Source organism: Hippoglossus hippoglossus, chromosome 16 (genome assembly GCF_009819705.1).
Source record: "Hippoglossus hippoglossus isolate fHipHip1 chromosome 16, fHipHip1.pri, whole genome shotgun sequence".
Classification (NCBI taxonomy): domain Eukaryota; kingdom Metazoa; phylum Chordata; class Actinopteri; order Pleuronectiformes; family Pleuronectidae; genus Hippoglossus; species Hippoglossus hippoglossus.
In genome coordinates this window covers 10,085,441-10,105,958 of record NC_047166.1, presented here as the reverse complement: position 1 = coordinate 10,105,958, position 20,518 = coordinate 10,085,441, and the positions used below count along the sequence as shown (strand labels likewise).

At 41.0% G+C, this 20,518-nt stretch overlaps 4 protein-coding genes across 6 annotated transcripts; all 4 read right to left on the bottom strand.

The window, feature by feature from the left end:
- Nucleotides 1-168: 168 nt before the first annotated feature.
- Nucleotides 169-2,627, bottom strand: leng1 (leukocyte receptor cluster (LRC) member 1). Of its 2 annotated transcripts, XM_034610272.1 has the most exons (5): nt 2,574-2,627; nt 2,055-2,309; nt 1,159-1,347; nt 710-999; nt 175-400 (listed from the first exon to the last, which is right to left on the bottom strand). In XM_034610272.1, exons 2-5 carry the CDS (start codon nt 2,184-2,186, stop codon nt 175-177), a joined length of 837 nt encoding a protein of 278 aa, XP_034466163.1. In that variant the 5' UTR covers nt 2,187-2,309; nt 2,574-2,627. The 2 variants fall into 2 exon arrangements, with proteins under 2 accessions (XP_034466164.1, XP_034466163.1); XM_034610273.1 differs by lacking the exon at nt 2,574-2,627 and having other exon boundaries at nt 169-400; nt 2,055-2,565.
- A 174-nt stretch (nt 2,628-2,801) lies between these two features.
- On the bottom strand, nt 2,802-9,357 carry tmc4 (transmembrane channel-like 4). The gene is made up of 16 exons (XM_034610264.1): nt 9,153-9,357; nt 8,795-8,978; nt 8,178-8,326; nt 7,847-7,996; nt 7,257-7,339; nt 6,379-6,524; nt 6,086-6,233; nt 5,785-5,943; nt 5,540-5,697; nt 5,299-5,425; nt 4,547-4,644; nt 4,276-4,459; nt 4,053-4,183; nt 3,757-3,912; nt 3,519-3,597; nt 2,802-3,374 (listed from the first exon to the last, which is right to left on the bottom strand). Exons 1-16 carry the CDS (start codon nt 9,199-9,201, stop codon nt 3,282-3,284), a joined length of 2,094 nt encoding a protein of 697 aa, XP_034466155.1. The 5' UTR covers nt 9,202-9,357; the 3' UTR covers nt 2,802-3,281.
- A 2,105-nt stretch (nt 9,358-11,462) lies between these two features.
- Nucleotides 11,463-17,539, bottom strand: mboat7 (membrane bound O-acyltransferase domain containing 7). Of its 2 annotated transcripts, XM_034610265.1 has the most exons (9): nt 17,447-17,539; nt 15,883-15,994; nt 15,174-15,303; nt 14,244-14,370; nt 13,972-14,128; nt 13,365-13,560; nt 13,018-13,170; nt 12,647-12,823; nt 11,463-12,550 (listed from the first exon to the last, which is right to left on the bottom strand). In XM_034610265.1, exons 2-9 carry the CDS (start codon nt 15,956-15,958, stop codon nt 12,139-12,141), a joined length of 1,428 nt encoding a protein of 475 aa, XP_034466156.1. In that variant the 5' UTR covers nt 15,959-15,994; nt 17,447-17,539; the 3' UTR covers nt 11,463-12,138. The 2 variants fall into 2 exon arrangements, with proteins under 2 accessions (XP_034466156.1, XP_034466157.1); XM_034610266.1 differs by lacking the exon at nt 11,463-12,550 and having other exon boundaries at nt 12,643-12,823; nt 15,883-15,995.
- A 342-nt stretch (nt 17,540-17,881) lies between these two features.
- Nucleotides 17,882-20,059, bottom strand: rps9 (ribosomal protein S9). The gene is made up of 5 exons (XM_034610274.1): nt 19,969-20,059; nt 19,197-19,309; nt 18,976-19,098; nt 18,609-18,795; nt 17,882-18,123 (listed from the first exon to the last, which is right to left on the bottom strand). Exons 2-5 carry the CDS (start codon nt 19,291-19,293, stop codon nt 17,946-17,948), a joined length of 585 nt encoding a protein of 194 aa, XP_034466165.1. The 5' UTR covers nt 19,294-19,309; nt 19,969-20,059; the 3' UTR covers nt 17,882-17,945.
- Between the last annotated feature and the right edge of the window lie 459 nt (nt 20,060-20,518).

Sequence of the window (20,518 nt, the reverse complement as noted above, 5' to 3'; positions counted from 1 at the left end):
TTGATGCAAGAATTTAAATAAATAAAAATGGACGATCTGGTGCCTCATCATCAGTATCACCAGGTTACAGGTATGTTGATAATCTGGCTCGTTACCCGGGTTCCCATGTTACCTTCTTTTCCTCTGGGTTTCTACACATGGAAACAAACTCTCAAATAACTGGGGAAAGACAGTTCATGATTTTAATATCTCCTCTCTCCAGCTGTCTCGATCCCGCCTTTGTCTCTTTCGGGCCAGTTCTGGGAAGAAGGCGGTGTTGTACGGCCTTTCCCTTTCATTCAGCTCCCTCCCAGCCTCCTTGTCCTTTCCTTTGCCGCTCTTCTGATCGATCAGGGCCTGGGCTCGTCTCCTTTCTTCAACCTCCCTCCGTAAACGCTCAGCACGTAATCGTTCTATGGAGCTGGACACGACAGAAGAGACATTATGTTAATGCTCCATGTTGACACTCTCCACAACATCACATTCACATCCCCAATGGTTCCGGAGAAGAACTGATGACAAGAAGTGTTGAGCATTTATGTAGAGTTGAGATTCAGAGAAGGATGACAACAAAAACAGAAAAGTCATTTGGAAAACGTTCATATTCTAAATAACTGGGCTGAAATACTTATTGAATATAATAATGTTTATGATATTATAAGTAGTTAAAAGCAAGATAAAAATTCAGGTGATTAAAAAATACCCAGAAAAGCAATATTCATATTCTTACCTCTCTCCAGTGCTCATCTTTTCCCCCTGGTATCGGTTTAGCCTTTTCTTGCGCTTGTGTCCTTTTTTGTCTTTTACAGCCATAAGTTTTTTCATATCTTTCAAAGGATCCAAACTATCCTTCAGTCTACGATCCTTCTTCTCTTTCTCCTCTTCACTTACTGCCTTTCTCTTTTCTGTTTCTTTCTTTTCTTCTTTTTCTTGACCCGTTTTCAGGTACCATGGAGTGACCTCAGACCCAGGCTGGGGTCCGAGAGACACCAGCAAGCCGATGGCACGCTCCTGCTTCTCCTGGGGAAAAACAAGGAACACAAATTGGGTGTTGCAGACTCAGAATGGAAACAACAAACGGGTTACCCTGATTATTGCTTCAGTGTAAAGGAAGAAACAGTATCAAAATAATGAATAAATCATTTCAGAGGAGAGTGAAAGACATTTTAGCCCCATCACCTGTTCATCTTTCTTTTCTTTGAGGTAATCTTTATTCCCTTTCTTGTCTGAGGAATCTTCCAGAGGAAACAGATTGAGATGCTCCAGAACTCCACTTCCTCCACTCGGTTCATCAACACCATCATCTGGCTGTAATCCTTCTGACTGAAGAGCAGCTCGGGACTTTCTTCTTAGATATTCTGTACGTGCCTGTGAGGAGGAATTGTTATTAACTTTCTTTTACTGTTGTGTTATTGATTTACTCTAAGCTTAAAAAAAGGAGACGTTAATCCTGCTATTTGTGGGTTTTTTAAATAGGGGGGACATTATATTGAGAGGTGTTTGCATTGTCTTCAATCCTTTTTACATATTTGGGTATTTATAATATTATTAAAGTAATAGTTGACTGAATATTATAAACACTCACTATAATGTAGTCCAATACAACACCTACACTAACGCTGCTTAAACATAACTAAATCACCATCTTTACCACAGTATCTATTACCGTAACTTTGACGGCTGCAGTTTGTGATCCTATCTACCCCATCCTGACCTGCCTGCTGCTGTAACAACTGAATATCCCCGGTGTCTGGATCAATACAGTTTTATCTTATCTCATCTTAATCGGTTATAAAAGTTGCTGCCAACTCATTGTCTGTTGATGAACTAATTGATTAAAAGCTTTATTTAAAAATACACTTTTGACTCAGTATCAGACTTGAGGGCTTGTGTCAATCTACAATTGACCATCTCAAACATAAGTGTCTGAGCAACACAAAGAAACTCGTGCACACTTTTAGAACCAGACTATTGTAATGATGTCTGCCCTTTGAAATGCATGAGCATGTATTAACTACAACCCGCTGTACGGATAAAGATTGATTGATTGATTGATTGATTGATTGATCGATCACCTCCTGCTCCGCACGCTCCACGCGCTTCTTGGCCTCGCGCTCCTCCTCAGCAGCCTCGGCCTCGTCCTTCCGCACGCGCGCGACGTTGTCCTTGTTTCGCACGTGCCAGCTCTTCTTCGGGAGGATGTTCATGGTTGCCTTGACGACTGCTGATGCTGCACGTTAGCGGTTGGCTAGCTCAGAGAGGCTAGCGTCGACTGAAGCCGGAACGGGCGGAGGAAACAGGGGGAACACAGTTTCCGGTGACTGTAACACCTGAGGGAAGGCGGGGAGTTAGCAAAGCTGCTAACTGACAACACCGATACACACAGTGTTGCTGTCAGTCGGCTGGCTACGGCTAAGCTAACGTTAGCCAATGTTTGCTACCTCCCAACTTACACTACACACGTAACTGCGCAGCTTCGACCTTAAACATTTAACTTTCACCTTCACAACAAACGCGTCACTTCAACCATTTTTTATCTTAAAACAAATTCAAACGCAGATATTGTCGCAGAGAGAAGAGCTGATGTTACTCACAGCTGGCAGACAGGAACTAGTTGAGCCCAACAGGAAGTAAACACTACATAGTGGTGCAGCACCGTGAGTTTGACACTAGAGGTCGCTGTACCTCCTGTTATTATTTTATTATGTATAGAGGAAACAAAAACATAAAAATCTATTTTCAAAGGACAGACACAGGTGGTGAAACTTTTGTAATAATTTATAATAATACATATAATACAATCATTTTATAATAAACTGTTTTCACTGCACGTAAATAACCTAACCGCATATGTTTTCTCAAAATAGACCTCTTGATTTTGATCTGTTAAGGACCACAGGATTTTAATTTCAATAATCTCGTTGCAGGATTATCAGCTAAAACCCAGTCAGCATTGTATGACACAGATTTTAAACATAAGGAGTGCATGCAGGTGCATTCGGTGCTTTCAGATGTCTCCCTGTGTTTCATTTCAAAAGATCTGATCCAGACATATTCAGACACATGTATAAAAAATACTCAACTTTGAACGATAAATTGTGTCTGATAAGGTTTTTCCATACAAAAATGAAATTACTCGGTTAGAAAAATTTCACACGTACATTGCCAGAAAACACATTAAACCCAGGTTTATAATGAACACAGAGAAACTGTTTTGGCAAAACAGAACAGAAGTGTCAATGACCAAAACAGTTTTGAAGACAGTGAAAAAAGGTTGAAGGAACCAAATATTTTCCATATGTTCAGTCTTGTACTCCTGCATTATGTGTGGGTATGTGAAGCTGTCGACCCAGCTGCTCGATCTGCTTGACCAAGAACTGCTTGTCACGGCCCTCCTGAAAGTCAAACACAGTATAAGTAAAACTGAATGCCTGTGAGTATTAGGAAGTCACGTTGGCCAGCCTGCTTATGATCACAGTTTAAGACCATGTAAGTCTTTACTTTAGAGTGCCCTATAAATGTTAATGCTAATTACTTACCAGTTTTAGCTGCGCTCTTAGAAGAGCAACACTATTCCCATAGACAGAGGCCAAGGCTATGAAATAACACATCACCACACTGTCAGGGAGAAATGAGACAGGATTCAACTTCATAAAATGGAAAATGAAGGACCACATAGTTTGCCTGTAAATTATAGGCTTAAATCAACATTTAGGGTTAAATACAGTGCTGTTTATTCCACAGTAATAATCCTGCAGAAAGAACAAATTTACTCACCATGATAATGCAAACAGAGGGATGGAGAACGACTGGGAGCCAATGAAGAAGAGGAACTCCTGTGTAGTTTCAGAGAGGTTGTAGAAAGACGTTGGGACAACTGACCACATGTTGGGGAAGAAACGGAAAGGACCACAACCCAAAGACGGACGAATCCTGGGAGGACAGAGGGAAACATTTCTCTTCAACAATGTAATACATCATGGAAAAACATATCCATAAACAAAGAATCTCCCTAATCAAAAGGAGCCTCTGTTATATTTGTTAGAGAGAACAATGCAGCAATCAGCACTCACTCAGCCAGACTATAAACCATAACAACTGTGGCCAGGCCCCAGCCGAACAGCAGGACCACCAGGAAAAAGAAGGTGGAGGTGGTGGAGCGAAACGTCTTGTGTGCTGGTCGGCAGTTATAGAAGAGCGTGATCTGAGGGGGGACGGTGATGTTGAGAGGTGAGACAATTTTAGGGACAAAACCAAGTGGAATTGTGTGACATGTTTTTACAGCAACATCTTCACCTTCTTGCAGTAGAAGATGATGATGAACTTGATGGTATTGATGAGCGGCAGCAGAGGGCAAAAAAGAGTCCCAGTCCAAACAGCAGTCTGACCATAAACAAGGCCGAGCACGTTGGAGGGAACATCAAACTCCTGCCGACCCACCAACTGGGCCAGCTTACAGGACCAGTTGTCCACCACCATCCTGACACACACAAAAACACAGTCACATAACTAAACAACTTACTGTCAACACAGCCTGTAGATACATTTTTCACATATAGATTTTTACCTGCGAGGAAACTCCACCAGGACGAGCACGGCGATGTTGATGAGGAGGTCAAATAGTGTCAGTTTGTACATCTCCTGTCCGATACGTGTTTCCCAGCACTACAGCATGAGACAAACATGTAAAACACGTGTCTGTCAATGTGCATGTGTGCACCAAATAAGGAGTATGTCATCCTAGGTAGTCATGTTACCTTCTGACTATGTTTATCTACAGTAGCATACATACAAGATTTTGAAGAATTGAATCCTCATAGTATTTTATTAAATTCTCCAGTGTCAGGACATGAGGCAGTCAGCTACTATCATCATGAGTTAATGAAAAGCTTGTTGGGCAAAAAAATAATTCTATCACTGATATATGACTTATTAGACACTAGCAGATTTACTTGTTTCTTGCAGAATTACTTAATATATTACAAAATAAATCTTCAGACCGGTTTAGTTGAGCATTCTCTTAATCCATTTGATTAAATCTACCTCCTTTATTTCAATCTATTTTATTTTTAAACATTTTCTCAATTTATTTTATTGTTCATTGTATTGTCAACACATAACAAGTTGGATTAGAAAATGTCTCATCTCAAACTGCAGAATTTCATCATGTTTCTTATTTTAAGTGTTCCCTCTGGGTTTCGTCTTAAAGTGCCGGTACTTGTTTTGGCTTGGTGCGACTCATTCGATCCTATTAGTTAAAAAAAAGCATCTTTGAAAAACACAAGCATGCACTCAAAGGCTGTCAAGTGTTATACTTACTGGGTATAAATCATAGTTGTACTGGCACAGTGTACAATCTACACCATCTATGTTCCCATCGCAGGTGATCTGACGCCACAGGGTGAAGAGGAGAACTCCCAGACTCACAAGACGCAGGAACACGGCCCTGGACAAGGAGAACAAAATGACTATCCACTGTTCTCATACTAAGATTACTTGAGTTAGAGATTCTTCAGCCTAAATCTATATACGATTATCCCATAGAAACCCCAGTGCAAACCTTAGTAGTGCCACTATGACAGTGGTGCTGGGGGAGTAGTTCTCTATTAGGGCGATCTGGTCACACAGCAGAGGCACCACGAAGTTCCCAGTGGTGATGACGATGGAGGGAAGATACTCATAGACCAAACCCAGGATCCCTTGAACCTGGATATTTTGCTGTTTGGATGATACGGGAGCTGACATGTCACGTAAGAGTTGAACAAGACAACATAAGCATCACCTCTTGGCTCTAACATGATTTACCTGGCTGAAGTTGGCGGCCAGAGAGATGCCGTAGAAGGCTCCTATAATGAGCCCAAAAGCAACCAAATGCAAAAAAATACGTAGAGAGTATAGAACAACTTTTTGACACAAGGTCAGAGCAGCTGCCCGTTTCTTTAATCTCTCCTCCTCCAGATCCACCTGACGGAGACAGAGAGTACAGAGGGGAGGGGAGGGGTTAATAACTACTGTGTAAAACTGCAGAGAGATAAACTGACACATGTCGGTCACGTTTCGCTTCTTCTGCCCTAATTCTTGCTAAGTGGGACAGATCCCCTCTGACCTGCAGCCGGTAGTGGATGTTTTTCTGCTTCAGTTTGGTATCTTGGTCTCTCAGGCAACTGTAGTCCCAGCCGGTGAACACGATCATGCTGTAGCTGCCCATGGTGCTGCCTCCCGTTGCCACGGCAACCCGAGCGTTACTCCCCATGCTGTGTGGGAGGGGAGGATGCACTGAAAGCTCGACTCAGGCACTGACCCTTCACTGAGACGCTACACGAACACACACAGACACACACACACACACACCACATACTGATTGTTGATGCTGAATGTGAACATGTTTGTAGGACTCACCGTGCTATGATACAAATGAGACAGAAGGCGAAGTAGAACGCGGCAGTCAGGACGTAGGCCAGGGGAATGTTGTAGGTGACGTTCTTGTTCTCCACCAGTGTGTTGCTGTAGTAGCCGTAAAACAGGTAGGAATACTCCATAAAACCCTGAGCAAAGAGGAGAGGATCAGAAACTCTGATGTACTTAAATATACATGGGATGTGGTTTATGTTTACTTTCATCAGCAGAAGATAAAGGAGGAGGAGCCTACAGCCACTATTGGGTCACTGAGGTCATGTCCACTGTATTTCTGATGGTAGATGGGGATGATTTTAAAAACTGGTACGATGAGTAACTCTCAGTTTTGTTTAAAGGGTAAGGGTGGAGCCTGCTATCATTTTGATAACTTACTTTATTAACTTTTATTTTAAAATGTACACTTCAGCTCCAATCTATTTCATTCTGTTATGTACAGTATCTGGTATTTTTAACTTTATAACCACATATATTTATGTGTGCACTCATAAGACTCAATAGTCACAGATGCCAGATTGAATGATTAGAATAAAGTACACTTTATTATTTGTTTATTTGCTTTCTTGCTGAGACTTAGATGTGAGAATCAACACCACTCTCATGTCTATCCATGTCTCCAGCTCCAAATATGGAGACAGACAAAAAGCAATAGTCTGTGGGTCCACAAATAGCTAATAGCTTAGTGTTGGACTATTTCTTGGATGTAAGCAGTTTTTTCCTGGAGTGTTTTATCCAAAACAAGTCACAGACCTCAGTGTTTCTTAAATCCAGGTTTTGTCAGTTTTGTCATGGAGAGTCCAAGCTCTTATATGTGAAAAGTGTGAAGAATCATGTTCAGCGGTTCACATGCTGCAGTTTCTCACCGTTCCCGACAGTAAATCAAGGAAATATTGATAGAACACCGAGACTTTAGGATTAGGGTTATACTCCATACATTCCGCTGGACCTGCAAAACACAAAAACATTATTATTACTACAGGTTCTTCTGCACCTCTCTGAATGAACCGGCCTTTTATTTTAGTCCTACGGTTTTAAGAGTAACTCAATCTAGATTTCCTTTTACAGTTTAGAAAAATCTAATTGCTTTCATTCCTAAAATGTTTTTTTTCCAACTGCAGTGAAAAAGGTCTATTGTATCCTCTATATTTTAAGTGAATAATAAACTTCTGATAGTTACATTGTTCTCCAGTGTTTTGGGATCTTGCACCTGAGGAATCTTTCTTATTTAATCCTGAATAAAAACCCCTGAATGATACCATGGACTCTAGAATCACCCCGACCTCTGAGGCTGTTGCCTAGAAACTGGTGCATCAAACTGTGAGGACATTTCCTGTTTACAATGTAAAGAACTAAGCCAAAACTTAAAAAAATGAAATCAAGAACCATGAAAACACAATGTTTGCTAAAACAAAATGTTGTGGGCTACCAAACTGGATCTTGGACACATGATTACCGGTGCTATTAACGAGGCTGGAGCCAACAGATCTGAAGACGATGCTGGGGCCGAGGACGAATCCAGCGATCAGAAAGAAGGAAACAAAGTTGAGCACCACCAAGAATCTCAGGAAAAGAAAATATGAGTGGACACCACTTCCAAAGTTCCCTGCGGAGGAAGAACAAGAGGCATGATTTATTTTAACAGTTTTACATGTGTCAAGTATCCTTTTTCACATTTGTTTGAAAGTCTAAATGTGCTAAAAGTACACACATTGTGAGATTTGTAATCTGAAAAAAGCTTTTGAAACCAAGCTCCTTCATTTCTATAAGAAATAAAAAATGTGTACCTCCAATCTTTTGCAAAGTCTTGTTCCACAGTGCGAAAACATAGAGAAGTTGTTTGGAGTTGTCTTCAAGTTTACGCAGAGATTTGGTTTTCTTCCGTTTCCAAGACTCAGCACTGGAAACCACGGGAACCTGCATCTGCTGCACCTGCCTGTAAAGGACAAGTTTTAACTGTGACTCTGGAGGAGTTTAGGTTCATTATTTGTAAGACTTAGTAATTTCTAGTTATAGGGAAACTAGAAACAGTGTTGATAGTTGATACATTATAAATTAATTAATTCCAATATATTGCTGATTAAACCCGGGGGGTCATTTTGTCAGTGTACAGCTGAACATGCAAATGTGTGGAAAAAAGGAACAACAATTATTTAAAAATTAAGATTCCAATAATAAACAAAAAGAACAAATGATTATATACTTGGGTTTAAATTTTTTTTTCAAGAACATTCATATTTTCCCTGTAATCCACAAAATTACGTAATTATTTTTCCAGGAAATTTCTTGGAAAGTTACATACTCTCCTTAATATTCTTATAAGTTGCTAAAACATGTCTCAAGTGGATTTTTATCCAACAAACTATTTAAAAGTCCTCTAAAACTTAACATGTAGTTTTGGTACCTCACAGCTCTTTTCAGACTCATGGGCAGTGGGATGCTCCTGAGGTCCCGGGGCGGCCCACTGGTGCCCTCCTCGTCCTCCTCTGTGTTCCAGTTGAACTGAGGGTAATTCTGATTTGAGTCTTGAGATGAAACTCTGCGTAACCTCAGCGGCTGCTGCTGCTCACCAGGGTAACTGCTGCTCCCTGTGAGCGAGCAGTGCAGCCAAGGAGAGAAAACAGCAAAAGGAGATGATTCAGAAGTTTGTATCATGACAGTTCAGTCACATTAGAATGTGATTCCATATCAACAGGGACATTATTTAGATAAGTCAGTCAATTCAGATTTAAAATGAATATGTACGAAGGAACAAGACAAACCTTCTGTGTATTCATACACTCCACTTGAGTCTTGTAGTTCACTGGCCATTTCTCTGATTCAGTTTCACACAACCACCATAAAAAAAAATCTATTCCTCAGTAACATCGAATATTTCACCAACAACAGACTGAGAATCAAACAAATGTTGAAGCAGCTTCTTATGAGGAAATGTAGCAGATCCTGGAATCCTTCCCGTCGTCTTCCCTCACGGACTTTACTCCCTTTGTAATTGGGCACACAGGTACTTCCTTGTGTGCTTTAACCCATTATATCCAGGAAGATAGTTACCACTGCTGTTCTAATGTGTTCACTGAACCAACAGTGTTACTGTGGAAACCATAGACATGTCTCATGACTGGAAGCCATGAGGGATTATTTTGGATTCATTGCAGCAAGTGAACAAATGAAAAACACAATATAAATCCAAACAAGTAAATAATGTGAATTTATCAGGGATGTGGTTAACTATGGGATCAAATTAGGGTAACTAATATTCTGCACTTGTAAAAATGTTAATGTTGTAGTTGTATATCACTTTCTGTGTGTGTGTAAAAGAGGTTTGTCGCTGTAGAAACTTTTAATGTATCGTTTTTTAACAGTTTGTGAGAGACAGACACACAAATGTCCTATATTTGCACGTCGAAATACAAATAGGAATTTCTTGACCCAGTCCTAACACTTGAGTTAACTACACACACTGGCTCTTAGCTGAGAGAAAGCCCTGAAACTCTGTTGTGAGGTTACTACACAGGTGTGTTTGTGTTCACTAAGGCTGCAGAGTTAATGATTTTCCAGATGAAAAAATGTGACAAATAGAAGCTTTTTTCCACAAGTTTTATCTTAATGCATTACACAAAGTCACCATGAAGTTTATAAGGAACAAATAATTAAATCACAACCACATCAGGTAGACTTTTAAAAGAGAAGAAAGACACGTAACATTGGTGAGGACTGGCTGAAGTGGGGTCATTCCACATGTAACACTAACGGACCAGGGAGTGTTACAGTTAGTGAAGGATACGAAGGCAAAGACACGTAAACAAAACATCACTCTGTAATAATAATACAAATAAAATAAAAGCATTTCTGTAAGGGTTGAGGCTTGGCACAGAAACGACAAAGGGAAGCAGCAAAACATAAAATCTATGTAATGATGTTTTGATTCTGCATTCAGTCATGCTCATTTAAAAAAACAATTTTCTTTTGGCAGAAGCATATTGTTCCAAAAATCTTCACATTTCTGCTGCTTCAGTTTGTTCATTTTTTTTATGTATAACCTTAGATTAGTCTTGTGTGATTTGCTATATTTTCTAATAATGTGACATTTATCAATACTGGAAAACATTGTATTTAACATAGTGATATCAATTCCACTGTATCGTCCAGACGTAACTGTGCTGTTTTCCTGACGTTGGGATCTTTTTCTTATACGATGTTAACGTGCCACATTTTGTATCAAACGTTTGGTCCCAACCCTGAATGGTCCCCCGATGGCAGTACAGACATTTTGGCAGTGAATGGACTGTTGCTGTTTTTCACATGGCATTCTCCTCACTGGATGCAACACTGCTATAGAGATGTCAGTGCATGTGATACCCTGATATGAGCTGAGAGGAAAAATCTAATACAAACAGAGAAACATCTTGGATTCACAGGATTAGGGGAGAAAACTATTTTACACAGAAATAATTAGCCACTAATAATAATGCCGAAAATTCTTCAGCTTATCTAAACACATACAGAGGTCCTTGTGTTGTTGGGCAGCGATATAGATGTAATCTGGACCTTGCTGTGCTCTGTAAAGACCAAACTAGTTCCACTGTGCACCATAATCCATGTATTACTGCAACATCTACATCTAACTAGAAACTCAATTTAGTTGAGGCTGTTTGCTGTTGGTGTTGATTTGAAATGCCAACAGCAGCAAAATCCTTTTTGTTCCATACAATTTATAAATTACACTCACACATGCTCAGACAAAAACAACATCCTCAATTGAAATTGCTTGAAAAGCAAACAGACGTCTGGTTGAGGATAATCAACAAATGTGGAGTTGCCTAGGAAGTTCAAGGCATGGCTGTATCAGCCCGGTGAGCTGGAAGCCAGGAGGAGAGGGGCGGCGGCGAGCCGTGTGTGGTTAAAGGTAAAGTTGTTAAGTTGATCTCTTAAACACTTAAACACATTATTTGTTGAAATCCTCTTCACGTCCTGAAAGCCATAAATGAAAAAATTTGAAAAATGCTGACGTCTATGGCCAAATGTAATGAATCAGTAGCAAATGTATCCTGCTCTTAGCTTCTTCAGGCCTACTTACCCTAGCTTTAAAGGTCAAAACATTCCAGTAAGTTTGGGCTCCACGTGAAGACCTCTTCTCCTGGCCAAGACTAGACTAGTTTAGGGGCAACATAGAGATGTTTCTATCTATCTACAGAGGGACTGGTATTATGACTCAGGCCATTACAGCTGAGCCCTCAAGATGATGCCATGCTAATGTGTTTTCCATCACTATCCATTCATCCTTTACTCCAGTATAAACATAGTGTAACACAATACTGAGTGCTGCTGGAATGATTTGTTGGTTGTGGTAAGTACATAAGATAATTCTGATGGTTACACTGGTTTGTCAATGACGAGCGATTCAGCTCCAAACCCACTTAGGACTGAGCATGATATCTTGAAGTAAATCACACAGTATGTACAGGCAGATGCCCAGGTTACCTCTCACAATACAAAAGTAACATTCATTGTGCTCAAACATTCCTCCACCAGTGTTCACAGTCCTTGAATATGAAAAGTCTCCAGTGGCGACGATTTACATGTGACATTTGTGTCTGACTCGGCGTATTTGCATTTAATAAAATTGAGTTGAACTTTTCTCACTGGAAATCTGGTTGGACTCGTATTGGTGTTGTGAGTGTTGGTGCAAATGATGAAAATAGCTCCTCATGCCGGGAAAAGCATCACCTCGTTATTTTTATCATGCCTTTAGTCTGTTTTTTCTCCAGGTTTCTCGTTCACTTCTTCTACTTTCCCTCCCTCTCTTTTCCCCTCCTTTTCCCCTCGCCTCCCTTCCCTTCTCCCTCCCCCCAGCACCCTGCCCACTACTATGCAGCAAACAGCGATGATGTGCATGATGAAGTAGATGGACGTCCAGTAGTTGATAGTGTCGGAGGCCTGGAGTAGCACAAAGCCCATGCACATGTAGTCGTAGGCCCTCATCTTCAAGAACCAGTGGACCCAGTCGAAGATGTTCTGGCCACGAGGACCCAGTTTGGCTCGGACGGAGGCTTCCATGGCCGACTCGGCTGCGATGCACAGGGGGATGGTGAGGAAGGAGAAGTAGTAGCCAACGTGTAGTCCGTGCCAGTAGGCGCTGATAAACATAGTCCAGCCCGCCCTGAGAGATGAAGAAAGACAGGAGAGATGTTAAAGTCATCCAGAAACACAGCTCCCATTAAGTGGTACACAACCAGCAGCACACAACCAGCCTCACTTGAGAGCGTAGGCTTTGAAGGGGGAGTTGGGGTAGATGTAGTGATGCAGCCACCACTGCACCGTCATGTTCCAGTAACGCATGCCGTGTCGGACCTTCACACAGAAGTCCGTGTTGTAGCAGTCAATGTTCTGGATGGTTTTGAAGTCGTATTCTTCTTCAACTGAGGGATCAGGACTGAAGACATTTTATAGAGAAAAAGAGAAGAAACTGACATAAATACAAAATGTATGTAACAAAACCATGACCTCCACACATTAAAAAATGTCAGTTAGCCATGAAGTCACATTTTACTGCATTACTATATTTACAGAGGTGGAAATATTAATACATACTCTTTTAATTTACTTATTAGTCCTATGGTGATGTACCTGTAGTTGAGTGTGGGTCCTCCTCCCGGTTTGGACAGCGCCTTTTCTGGATAACAGCCCAGACCTGCACTGATACAACCGGCCTCAGCTCCACACCAGGCCGCATAGAAACGCATCCGAAACACGAAGAACACAGCTACCATGTAGAACAACCTGGTAAAAGAGAAAACAGAGAAATCTTCAGATTACTAAATAACAACTCTGTTCATTTTATGCCTATTTTATCTATCTTTTATCAAATTATTACCAAAATGATGTGATTACATAAATGTTTAACAATTCTAATAACCGACATTGTTATGTTTATTAAAAGACATTATCGGGGCAGTAATGCCTTTTCACAATACCTGAAGAAATAGTTTTGATCCAGGAAGTCGTCTGTGCGAACATAAGCCAGAGGAAAGACGGAGTTTACGGCCAGGAACAGAGCGCCGTAGACCGGAACCAGCTTCAACCGCTGCAGGCACGGTGCCAAGCCGGGGAGGGCCAGCGGCGCCGGCTGCGTCAGCCAGTCAACGTACGTTTGGAAGCGAAAGAAGGGACCTTTACCGAGATGGGCCGATGAGATAAAGGGATAAAGGCAGTGTTGAGAAGACAGTGGCAGACACAAATGGACAAACGTGATAATGTAAGACACAAGGGGGAAACAAGTGGAGGACAATGGGGTTCAAACGAAGAGAGGGTGTTTTTGAAGAACAGAGGAAAAAAAACAAAAAGAGAAATATTTTAAAAATGGATGCAGTTAAGATATAATACTGAAGACAATATGGACTCACACAATATTGGACAAGAAGCGGAGAGCAAGACAAAGAGAGACAACAGTTAACATTCATGCAAAAGCAAATGGATCAACAACAACAGCTCACACACAAACATCGTGCACAATATTCAAATATTTACTTTACATCTGAACTGAAAAAAGAGAGAAGATTCTGAAGAGACATTTCTACGTACCGGTCATTATACCGACATAACAGTAGCTATAGGACAGAATATCGTAGAGAGAGGGCTCCTCGGACAGACCACCGACCACAGGGGACTTCGAAAAAGAGCTCACGTCCATTTTCTTCTCCATGTGGAAAGTTTTCACCTCATTGGCTAAACTCACCATCTGGGGAAAAAACAGAAAGACAGAAAAAAAAGTTCAACAAAGACGCACATTCCGTAAAGACACTGTGTTGTGTTGATAGAGGACTCCGCAGATGTCTGCTCCTGTGTTTCTGTACCTTGAGGGTGAGAAGGAGCTGGACGGCATTGGCGAAAGGTGTCGGTGGGGGGAGACCGAACCAGGTGACCAGCCGGAAGAAGAGCAGGTAGAGGAAAGTCCAGCTGAGACATAGTGCTGGGGCATGTCTTGTAGACACGGGACAAAAGTTAGGAGTGAGTTCATGTGTTATGTCTGCATAGTTACAAAAAGTACTAAGCAGGTTTCCATGAAACTTGATGGAAGAATGGGACATGGGCCAAGAAAGAACCCATTTATGTTGGACAAAGGGGGCGAATACTGGAATTATTTTCACTTTCTTTAACACAGTGTTTTTTTCAACATTTTAACTGACTATGGTCTAACTAATACTTGATGGAATTTAAGGGAGTTGTTGAGCCTTGTGTTGTACTGAGTGACATTCTAGTTTATGTATTTGTTTATACATGAAAAACCACAATTATTTAAAATAAATGTGATATGTACACAAAGATATTCACATGTAGACAAAAGCTAAAAGTAAAGGAAGAAATAGAAGGTCCAACAATCAGTACGGTAATTCATGGGTTACCAGTGGTGGTTTAATGTTTTTACCTGCAGCTATTTGATAATGGATTCATCGTTTCAGTGACTTTCAATAAAAAATGAAAAAATGAAAACATGCTGCTTTTCTTTGTCAGTAATGGTAAATTGTTTATCTTTGGATATTGGACTGCTGTTAGGGTAAAACAAGCAACTTCACGACATTGTATTAGGCCCTGAAAAATTATGAGGGAACAGTTTTTTGACAATTCATAAACTTTATAGACTTCTCAATTAATACATGTTCTCAAACAATTCGCAATAATAACATTAATCAATACTAAAAGTAGCTGTATGCTGCAGATCCTGACTTTTGCGCAAACAGTGACATGTAGTGAAAATGAATTCTGTAAACATGTTAATCACTCACCTCCAGCTGCTCTTTATAATGATCCATGTTCCAATCACCGTCACCAGAGAGTGGAGTGTGTGGATGTTGCAGGTGGCGATGGTGATGGAGAGGCCCAGGAGAAGAGCTGCCCCCTGCTTCCCTGGCGGACCTGAGATCAAAGCAAAGTTACACGATCAAACCACATACAGGAAGAGGAGTGCACAGTGTGAAATTGTGGGGCGGCTGTGGCTGAGGGGTAGAGTGGTCGTCCGCCAACCTGAAGGTCGGCAGTTTGATCCCCAGTCTTCCCCATCTGCATGCCGAAGTGTCCTTGGGCAAGATGCTGAACCCCGAATTGCCCCTCATAGAACAACAAAGTGCTGCTAATAGATGCACTGTATGAATGTGTGTGTGAATGGGTGAATGTAAAAAACTGTACTGTAAAGAGCTTTGAGTGGTCAGCAAGACTAGAAAAGTGCTATATAAATACCAAACATTTACATTTGAAATTCTCACTGCTTTTAACTGCTTTTGAATTTACTGTCGATCAAAGCAGGTGGAACCCAAATACAACAGGTTCATCAACAGAGGTTTAAAATGCTGGTGAGGTGTGTGGGGATTCACACGTGTTCACACTCTAGACAGAGGTCGTACAATCATCCATTTCATTTCAGATGCTGATTTCCATTGAACAGAAAAGGAAACAAAGAAAAATGACATATTTTCCACTCTTGAACAAAATACCCACTGAGGTAACGGAAGAGGAATCCAGCTGGGATGGAGGCAGCGAGAATCCCCAAGTACACCAGCTCATCGGGAGACATGGCTCTGCCGGCACAGGAACACGACTCAGCTCCAAACTTATGCATATGGAAAAAAATGCAAATATGACGAGTCAATACAACACATTGTAATACTGGCAGCAAATGACCCACTGCCTTGGTGAAGCAAATAATTCAAAGGGGTGTTTGTGCTGGTTCAGATAATATTGCAAATTGCAGGTAAAACTTTTCCCATAACATCTCCATATAAAGAGAAAGCGCTGTGTTTAAATGAAGTTATAATGTGAAGAAATAAGGCCTGAGGGGTTTGTAAGAAGAACATCCAACTATGAGACTGTAGAGACTAGAGTTTGAATTTAGTCAATGTGAGGTTTAACAGAGTAAAGGATCCTACATTTAATCATATCTACAAGAAATAGAGCAGAGTTTATATATGAATCATTTATGGAATATAAGAAATGTTACCTGTGCCCTACTTTTGGATGGAATCCGTGGAGGGAGAAAAATACAACCTAATTAAAAATATCAGTGGTAAAAGGCCTAAACACAAAAGTACACTTCAATGAAAGTATTGTAGTATCAAAACTAAAAGTACTTTACCCCCATGCCTGATATCTGAAAGTTCATTCTAACAACTACTTTATATATAGTTTAATCCAGTAGTTTCCAATTCAGATCAACAAACTGTCATTTGAATCTGTTCGGTTGCACAAATGAATGATTTTTTAAAGTTCCTTTAATCCTACTTTGTAAATGATTGGATCAGTTGACTTTGGACTTCAAACGGCTCCATAAACGAAACCGTGTTCGACAATATCTCATTAGTTGAGCTGCTGCAACATTTGTTTCTTAAAGTAAAACCTTAAATTGGAGAAGTCCCCAAAGCTGCACGGTAGCTGAGTTGTATTAACAGTGCAATATTTCCTTCCTTTCGTGTTTTAATACAGTTATATACCAAACTGTGTAACCTTGTTTAGATAAGTGCAATACAAATAAAGGTAATCTGATTTCTTTGATCTGCCATTTATCTGTGTTTCCTCTTTCCAGTGTCAGCTCAGCAAGAAGTGATTAAGTTTTGAGCAGCAACATTTGAGAAATCTTCAGGTTGTATTTCACAACGTTTCCTAGTGTGAAGTGAGAACACCACCACGGTTAATGCAACATCCCGGAAGGAGCGTGAAACCCGAAGCAGCGCTGGTTGTGGACGGTGAAATACAAAAGGTTCATGAAGACGTTAAAACAGAAACATTACATAACAGGTCAGAGCTACTTTTATATAACAAAGCAGCCAAGGTTTTGTCATTTAGCAGTAGAAATGTTTCTATTAAATCAATGCGCCGTTTACGAACATGTCGATCAAAGGCTGCTCTGTTTCTGCTTTAAACAGAAATCTACATGACACCGGGCGGAGTAGAAAGAGCGGAGGTTTACCCAGGTCTGTATTTACCGTTAAACGTGCTCATACAAAACTCACTTGCTACTTTAGACACTAAGTTATATTAACAAGTCGTTAAACTTTCGATCACTCACGAGTGTTAAATCTCTCCGGTCAGAGGACTCCAGTCACCAGATGAGCTTTAACATCCACAACGCCGAGTCCTGCTAACATCTAGTGCCTTTACTTCCGGGTCGAGGGAAGATGACGCCGCATGGTGCACCAGGACGGTACTACTTCTACTGCAGGGGTGTGGACCTCAGCATTCTGACATTACGGGTAACATGCTGTGCAAGCAACATTTTTTAAGCCACTGCCCCTCTACATACGAACTTCATATAGACCTGCACTCATGGTACAAAGAAATGTCAAAATATATAATTTATCACTATTAAAAATCCAGACACAAGTCAAAACATTTTTGAAGCAACTTGCTCTCTACATACAGACTTCATATAGATCTGCACTCATGGTACAAAGAATTAGCAAATATATAATTTATAACTATAGAAAAACAAGACACAAGTCAGTTTTCTGGTCAGACCAAATATTTTTTATTGAAAACAGGAAGTTTCAACACTCAGAAGATCCTTCTTAATCCTCCTCCTCATCGTCAGCTCCTCCAGCTCCACCCTGGCCCTTCTTGGCGTTCTTTCTCTTGACGCGGCCTGGGCGTCCGCCACCGTATGGCGACCTCAGGGAGAAGTCGATGTGCTTCTGGCTGTCCAGGCGCACCACGAAGGAGGGGATGTTCACCACCTGCTTGCGCACACTGCCAAGACAGAAAAGAAAACATTTAATTGGACGACAAAGGGACAAATTAACTCAACCAATTTTAGTCTCAAGCATTTACCATCTAATGCAATCTATCATCTTTTACTGCCGGGTTGATTTACAAGGACTATGACAGAAAATCTTAACACATCTTAATCAGCCTGTTTACATCAAAGGGTATAAAATGAGCACTACAATTGCCCGAGGTGCAATCCCCCGTACTTTACCTGACAGCCACAACACCAGAGGCACAGTCTGAGCCCTCGGGAGCAGGATTGGCTCTGGGCAATGTCTATTGACAAGGTATACGGTTTTGATACCGAATTGACCTTACTGAAATGCTTATCTGACCTCATGGGACAGTGTTACAAGCTGGCGGTCCTCTGATGGAACAGGAAGCAGCAAGAGTTTCTTGTGAGTCCCCCAGAAGACTTAACACCCTTTTATGTTTGCCATTTGATCCGCAGGAGCTTTGAAGCTTACCGGATGTGCCTCTGGCGGATGAGGACACGGGCATGGTGGATGCTCTTGGCGAGCCCGAGCTTGAAGACCTGTGTCTGCAGCCTCCTCTCCAAGAAATCTTCGACCTTCAGGCCCAGGATGTAATCGAGCTTCATCTTACCCTCATCCAGCACACCGATCCTCACTAGACGTCTGAGCAAAGCATTACCTGGAAAACCACAGAGACGCCATTGACTTACAGTTCCAAAGACATTCTGTGTATGGTACTTAAATTTACAGTTTTGGCCTCATTCACGAGGAATTCTTGACACCATAGAGAGTCTGACAGTTGATTATGTAATCATCGGCCAACCTAATGATAAATGGAGTGTGGACTTTTTAAGTTTACCTTCAAACAGACGCTTGGGTTCCTTCTCGTCCAGAGTCAGCAGCTCTCTGGCAGCTTTGCGGATCTTGGCCAGGGTGAACTTGACCCTCCACACCTCACGCTTGTTCCTCAGACCATACTCGCCTGGGGAGGAGAACAGATTGCAAAATTGAGTAAATAATGAAAAATAGAGCTTTAATACTTAAATCCCAGTGTTAAAGTCAATAAAAATCACAGCATACCAATGAGTTTCAACTCCTGGTCGAGACGGGACTTCTCGAAGGGACGGCGGGGGGTGACATAAGTCTTGCGACAAACCCAACTCCTGGCAACGGGCATGGCGGCTTAGAAGTGCCTGCAACACGAGGACATCAGACACCAAGTTAGCCACAGTAAAATAACATGCTATGTTGGTGAATATTCTCAGAAAATGTGAGTGAGTCTGCCAAATGAGTTTTAATCATAACCTGATCTTTAAAAGCTAAATTTATTTCATACTGAATGAACTAAACACCTTACTTATAAACATTTGACTGCTGTGTAAACTGAAGCATGTTTAACTAAGTGATATGGTAAGAAAACATCAAAAGTTAATCAGCGTCACAAGAAGGTAAATGGATCGACTTAAAACTACCCGATTACCTAGCTTAATGTCGGAAGCTCTGAGATCGTGAGTAATGAAACACGCAAGTTTGAGTTAGCACTACTACAAAGAACACATTAAGTGTATTAAGGACGTGTAGAAATGGTGTGAATAAGCGTTAGAAGCCCGCAGACTATCAGCCATGCGACCAGGCCGCAGCACCACCACGTTTCCTACCGGTAGAAGCTAACGTTAGCTTAGCCCACTTTGCCTTTCCCTCTAACAACCACAAAATGCAAAGCGAGCGGTTTAAAATACACATTGTGCTAAGTACACCATCTTCCCTGTACTAATCACTAACTTCCATAGATTAAAATGCTTCTAAAGTCGTGTTTCTGTGTAGTTGTGCAGCAGGAGGCCGCTGGTCGTACCTGTCTCGCTCAGGCTGGAGCAGTAAAGAGAACGTTACAGGAAGTCTCATTTTATTTATAGGGCACGACGCATGCACTACATATCCCGTCATGCACCCCTGCACCGGAACGGAAGTGGGAGCGTTAGTGTTTTTGCCCCCTATGGGTCACAGACGTTGGAGGTTACGTGCAAAGTGCTGAAAGAACTGAATTTTTGAAAGATAAATAAAAAGATAAATAAACGTTTCCCTCACGTAACCGCATTTATTTTTTTCATGTATTTACTCTTTTATGTCTGCATTTATTTGTTTATATAGACATCATTGAGTCCTGTATTTATTTAGTTCTAATTTTGGAAGTTTTGGTTCTGGATATGTGTATCATGAATATAAGTACATGTGCTAGATAAATAAATAAATGAGTAAATGTAGAAATGCCTGAATAGATAAATGCAGAATTGAATGAATAAACTTTTCCCTCAGCTAACTGCATTTATTTTTTCCTCTATTCATGTATTTACTATTTATTCCTTTATTTATTTAAAATTTCAGTAGTTTTGGTTCTGCATGTT

Bases quoted from the DNA above. Each gene is read 5' to 3' on its own strand.
- rps9 (XM_034610274.1), bottom strand. From the start codon at position 19,293: ATGCCCGTTGCCAGGAGTTGGGTTTGTCGCAAGACTTATGTCACCCCC. The intron at 19,099-19,196 runs GTATGCTGTGAT...TCTCCTCCCCAG, and splicing joins CCAGGAGTTGAAACTCATTG to GCGAGTATGGTCTGAGGAAC. The intron at 18,796-18,975 runs GTAAACTTAAAA...GTGGTTTTCCAG, and splicing joins ACCCAAGCGTCTGTTTGAAG to GTAATGCTTTGCTCAGACGT.
- mboat7 (XM_034610265.1), bottom strand. From the start codon at position 15,958: ATGTCTCCCGATGAGCTGGTGTACTTGGGGATTCTCGCTGCCTCCATC. The intron at 15,304-15,882 runs GTGGGTATTTTG...CTTTGATCTCAG, and splicing joins ATTCCTCTTCCGTTACCTCA to GTCCGCCAGGGAAGCAGGGG. The intron at 12,824-13,017 runs GTACATCACCAT...AAATGTCTTCAG, and splicing joins GGACCCACACTCAACTACAG to TCCTGATCCCTCAGTTGAAG.
- leng1 (XM_034610272.1), bottom strand. From the start codon at position 2,186: ATGAACATCCTCCCGAAGAAGAGCTGGCACGTGCGAAACAAGGACAAC. The intron at 1,348-2,054 runs GTGATCGATCAA...TCCTCCTCACAG, and splicing joins TGGAGCGTGCGGAGCAGGAG to GCACGTACAGAATATCTAAG. The intron at 1,000-1,158 runs GTGATGGGGCTA...GTTTTTCCCCAG, and splicing joins AAGAAAAGAAAGATGAACAG to GAGAAGCAGGAGCGTGCCAT.
- tmc4 (XM_034610264.1), bottom strand. From the start codon at position 9,201: ATGGCCAGTGAACTACAAGACTCAAGTGGAGTGTATGAATACACAGAA. The intron at 6,234-6,378 runs GTGAGTCCTACA...CCTCCCACACAG, and splicing joins CTCATTTGTATCATAGCACG to CATGGGGAGTAACGCTCGGG. The intron at 5,698-5,784 runs GTAAATCATGTT...TCATCCAAACAG, and splicing joins TGGCCGCCAACTTCAGCCAG to CAAAATATCCAGGTTCAAGG.